General features: G+C 39.9%; 1 protein-coding gene across 6 annotated transcripts in view; it reads left to right on the top strand.

Annotated features, from left to right (window-relative positions):
* Ggnbp2 (gametogenetin binding protein 2) overlaps window positions 1-5669 on the top strand; it is a 55063-nt gene that overhangs the window by 18303 nt on the left and 31091 nt on the right. For all 6 annotated transcript variants that reach the window (XM_004643013.1, XM_023703154.1, XM_023703153.1 and 3 more), the window contains one exon: window positions 1794-1892. In XM_004643013.1, coding sequence (XP_004643070.1) covers window positions 1794-1892 — 99 coding nt within the window. The remainder of the gene's footprint in view (window positions 1-1793; window positions 1893-5669) is intronic.

Here is a 5669-nt window from a genome sequence, read left to right as displayed (position 1 = left end):
GAGAGAGAGAGAGAGAGAGAGTGGTGTGTGTGTGTGTGGCCAGCTCAGCCCACCAGGGGGCAGGGCTGGCTGGCATGTGGTGCTGGGGGATTGAACCGTGATCCCTGATGCCTTGCCAAGCTTGTTCTAAGTAGGTGCTTTAGACCACTGAGCCATCTCTCCAGCCCTGCTGTGTAGGTTTTTAATTTTATATAATTCTGTTTGTTGATTTTTTTTGTACTTTAGGACAGGGTCTTACAAGGTGTACAGGATCTCACTTCATAGATTGGATTTGTAGTGATCCTCTGGTTTACAGCCTCCCAAGTGCTGGGATTTCAGGCACGTTCTACCACACCCAGTCTCCATTGCTGTCTCAGTGGGCCTTAGGGCTGGGGCCGGCACTGCAGGCCCAGGAATCAAACTTCTGGCCCCTGTGTTTGCCTAAGCAGACACTTTAATCTGCTGAGCTATTTGGCCAACCCTGTTTGTTGATTCTTGAAGTTATTTCTTGTGCACTGGGGCTCTGCTGAGAAAGCCTGCATAAATCTTCAAAAGTTTTACTTTTTCTTTCAGGAGGTAGTTTTCTTTTATTGTTGTTGGTTTTTTTTTTTTTTTTTGCGGAACCAGGGATTGAACTCAGGCCCTTACACTTGCAAGGGAAGCGCTTAGTCTACTGAGCTATCTCCCTGGCCCCCAAGAGGTAGTTTTTAACATTGAGAGCATTGTTCCAATTTTGTTTTATTTTAGTACATGGTGAGAGTACAACTCTAGATTCAGTCTTTTTGTTTTTGAAACAGGGTCTCATTTAAAAAAAAAAAAATCATTTATTTATTTACTTATTTATGTGGTACAGGGTTAGTGATCCTCCTGTCTCAGCCTCCCCAGTGCTGGGATTACAGGCATGTGCCACCACACTTGGTTTCAGTGACCGGCATGGAGTGCCCATGGTTCCAGGGCTGGCACAGCGTGCAGTACCAGGAATTGAACCCAGGTCCTTAAGCTCGCCAGGCAGCTGGTTAGACTGCAGAGCCAGCTCCCTATCCCCAAGGTTTCATTATATAGTGGTTCAGCCTGACCTTGAAATGTGTAGCCCAAAGTGGCCTCGAGCTCAGGGTAGCCCTTCTATATCAGCCTCCTGAGTTCTGGAGTTAATGATGTAAACCCCTATGCCCAGCCCTAGTACCTATGTATTAAATGGATTACTGTAATTACTGAGTGAAGCCTAGAATGTAGAAGGTGGCAGCATGGGATCATTTGGGGGGCCAGCTATGAAAGGGACCAGGAGGGACTACTCTGGAGATTTGGTGGGTTGGTGGAGGTGATAGGATAGGATAGGATGTGAGTGTATTTAAATGTAATGGATAGGCTTTGCCAGTTGGTTTAATCAAAAGTGTCTAGTAGCATTACACAGTCTACATTTGATTAAAATTTCTTATTTATCTCTCCATTGCCAATGGAGAGATAAAGGTTGTTATACATTCATATAAATGAGGACAAAAAGTGGTTACTAGTTTCAGTAATAAAATATTGGAGTGCCAGGTACACTGCTTATGCAAGGATGAGTGAGACAGATACAGTCTGGGGAGAGTGTTTTGAATACAGTAGTTTTCTGGAAAAAAAGCATTTTGACAGGCTCACCATGGAGCAAGAAAATGAGTGTACAGACTCTTAGGGTCAAAATGTGTTAATGAGATATTGATATGTTTATAATACTGTAAAATACACATTATACCCAAGTAGGATATAGAGATTTTTAAAATCTAAAAGAAAAGTAACTTATTAAATTCTTGGTTGATTTTTTTTTTTTTAATTAGGTCCAAACTGAATGACATGATAGATGCTATTCCAAAAAGTAAGAAGAACAAGAGATGTCAGTTGCACTCGTTAGACACACACAAGCCAAAACCCTTGGGGTAAGTAGAATTGAATACCAAATTGCTTCATTATTGTTAAAATGATAAATGTTGATCATACTTAATAAAGGGAGTAATTGCATTGTTAGTTTCTGTGCATTAATTGGTTTACTCTGATGTAGGCCAAAATAGTTATATCTCATAATTCTCGATGATATGGGGTCTCTACAGATTTGATTTTAAGGGTTTTTTCCCCCCCTCTTACATTAAACATATTTAGAAATAGTGAAAATTTGTAGAAATTTTAGGTAACAGTAATGTTTGCAAAGTAGTCATAACACCTTTGATCAATAGCTACAATGTAGAAATTACTTAGGTCACCCTCATAATTTGTCAATGATTTAAAATACAAATGCGGGGCTGGGGAGATAGCTCAGTAGAATAAGCACTTGCCTGGCAAGCAGAGGGTCCTGAGTTCAATCCCCAGTCCTGAAAAAAAACCCCACAAAACCCAGTAAAATACAAATGCCTTGAATCAGTTATGTCAGAATGTATTTATGTAACTACTTCGCAGGGCTTTTTTTTTTTTTTTGCTTAAGTGCCATAGTGTCTGATGGTGCCTTTACCCTTATCTCTAGCCATAGTGCCACAGTTGTCTTAGACAAAATTGTTTGGGGCTGGGGATGGCAAGAAGCCATGGCATTTGAAGGCAATTTGTAAGAAATAGCTTCTGGGGGGCTGGGGAGATGGCTCAGGGGGCCCGGGAGATGGCTCAGTGGAATAAGCGCTTCCCTGGCAAGCGCAAGGGCCTGAGTTCAATCCCCGGTTCTGCCAGAAAAAAAAGAAATAGCTTCTGTTTTGCAAAGAATGGGATAACATAAAACTATACTTCTAGTCAGGTGAGGTGGCATACATTTGTAATCATAGCACTTTGGGAGGCTGATGCAGGGGAGTCTTGCCTGGGTGACGTAGTGGAACTGAAAAGTAAAAAGAGTGCTGAGGATGTAGACAAGTGGTACAGTGCTCCTGGTACAGCAAAACCTGGAAAACATAAACAAAAGAAAGTTGTGTGTGGACATGTGTGTCTGTAATCACGGTGCTTTGAGAGGCTGAGGGAAGAAGATGGCAAGTTTGAGCCCAGCAAGACCCTTTTAATGAAAAACAAACAATGTCAATTGTTGCCAAGTCCCTGGGCCTGATTCTCAGTATCAAAACAAGTGAAAATACTGAGCTGGTCATTTTTTAATATCTTGGTGTCAATGACATCATTTTTTTTTTCAAAGTTTTATTGATAGATAGCAATGAGACAGTTTCAAATCAAATCGGAAGTACAGTTTCAACAAATAATACACTGCATATATTCTTCTTAGTGGTTAATTGCTGTACAGGATGCGGACTTGTGATCCTATTTACAAACACCATTAGAACAAATCATTCTATTCATTAAGAGAATGCAACTATATATCTATCCTAACCACTTTGAATACACAGATAAAAAATGGACATTCATTGGTATACCCCATTTTTCCTAAGTTCCGTTATTGAATATTATAGGTGTGTAAACTCAGCAAAATATTCTAAAAGAGTCCAGTAGCCCATAATAGCATTGGGTCTTCTGTTTAACTGGCAATGTCAGAAATTATTGACCTGAGTCCCCCACAGCTCAACATAACAGCATGGCTTTATTTCCTATATTTCGTCTTCATACTTTTCTACTGGATGGTTAAGACCAAGGTAAAGCAGGACCTGTGCAACAAGAGTTGTAGCTTTTTGGTCTGAGAAGGTCAGTGAAATCCCCTCAGGATTTATTTTGAGATCCTGTACCTTAGATTGTAGAACCTTTATCAGTGCAGCCATGTGGATGAGTCACGGCCATTGCTTGGCCAATGTGAATGACATCATTGTTATATGGACATTTCTATCCATAATGAAAGACTTAAGTGCAAGGGTCTGAGTTCAAATCCCCAGTTCCACCAAAAAAAAAAAACAAAAAAAAAAACACAACAAAACTTAGATGAACAAGAGGCGGTAAAGTTAATCATCTCATAATAGGTTCTTTTTTCTGTACTAAGAAACTAAAACAAATCTTTATTGTTGTTGTTTTGAGACAGTCTCACTATGCAGTTTATTTTTTTTAATTTTTTTATTTATTTATTTATTTATGTGTGTGTATGTGTGTGTGTGTGTGTGACCAGCTCAGCCCACCAGAGGGCGGGGCTGGCTGGCATGTGGTGCTGGGGGATTGAACGGTGGTCCCTGTGCTTTGGCTAAGCTTGTTCTAAGTAGGTGCTTTAGACCACTGAGCCATCTCACCAGCCCTCACTATGCAGTTTAAACTGACCTTGAACTTGCTTATATACCTCCGGCTGACCTTGAACTCAGCCTCCTGAGTGCTGGGATTACAGGAGTGTACCACCATGCCTGCTCAGAACAAATTAAAATTTTCTTATTTTTTATTTTTTATCATGAAATGTCAAACACAGGAAACTAGAAAGACTATACAAGTAGGAGAGACTTTTGGGAGGGGGGATGAAATCTTTCTATGGTTTCTAAGCTGGTCTTAAACACACATGCTCAAGTGATCCTCCCTCCTCAGCCTCCTAAGTAAAAGTAGAGACTACAAGACACCATGTGTCTGCACTCAGGTTCAGTAGTTAACAAAAGTGGCCGCATTTCTTTCCTTCTTTCTGTTTTCTTTCTCTTCTTTCTTTCTTTTTTGTCTTTTTAAAGACAGAGCCTCGCTATGCAGTTCAGGCTGGTCTTGAACTCACTTTGTAGCCTAGCTGGCCTCAACTCATAGGGATCCTCCTGCTTTAGCCTCCTGAGTGCTAGGATTACAGGCATGAGCCACCACACCCAGCTGCCACATTTCTTTTTTTAAAGAGAAAAAAAAAATCACAAGAATAATATGAGGGTAATAATAATTAAAACATTGTGTATTTTTATCTTTACCCAGAGTACAAAATACAGGCATTTAGTTGTCCAAACAATATTATCACAAATCATTTTTTGCAGTGAACTAAGAGAAATTAGTAGTGTAGCTATCTTGACTAATATATGTGTGTGTGTGTGTGTTTATATTGTGTGTGTGTGTGTGTGTGTGTGCGCGCACTTTTTTCCCCATCCCAGTTTACCTTTCTTTATGGCAGAGTAATGCTTCATTATATAAAAATCTTTTCAATAAGATGAGATTTTTTTTTGTTGTTGTTGATTCTTTGTTTTTGTTTTTTGGGTTTTTTTTTTGGCGGAACCGGGGATTGAACTCAGGCCTTTGAGCTTGCCAGTGAAGTGCTTATTCCACTGAGCCATCTCCCTGGCCCATTTTCTTGATTCTTTGTGATAGTTCCTGTGAGATCAGGGTTTTAGTCATAAAGCTTTTGCCTACACCAATGTCTTCAAGAGTTTTACCTCTTCTGTCTTTCAGCTCTAATCTGTTCTATTGATCTATGGGTCTGTATATTTGCCAGTACCACACTGTTTTTATCACAGTAGCTTTATAGTATAATTTCCAAGTCAGATCGTGATGCCCCTGCCTTGCCTTTGTTGCCCAGAATTTCCTTTGCTTGTCTAGGACTCTTCTGGTTCCAAATGAGTGTTAGGATTGTTCTCTCTAATTCGGTGAGATATATGCTATTGAAATTTTGATTGGAATTGCATTAAATTTGTGGAACAGTTTTGGAATTATGGCCATTTTCATTATATTGGTTCTCCTTACCCAGGAGTAAGGGATATTTTTTCTTTCTTTTTTCTTTTTCAATATATTTGGGTGCCTGGCCTTAGCTCAGTTGTTTAAGTGGCTGCTTCCACAAAGCTGTCAGCCTCAGGATGCTGTAGTTC

Source organism: Octodon degus, unplaced genomic scaffold (genome assembly GCF_000260255.1).
Source record: "Octodon degus isolate 3935 unplaced genomic scaffold, OctDeg1.0 scaffold00164, whole genome shotgun sequence".
Lineage (NCBI taxonomy): Eukaryota > Metazoa > Chordata > Mammalia > Rodentia > Octodontidae > Octodon > Octodon degus.
The sequence above is the reverse complement of the archived record's forward strand: the minus strand, read 5'-3'. Positions and strand labels throughout refer to the sequence as shown.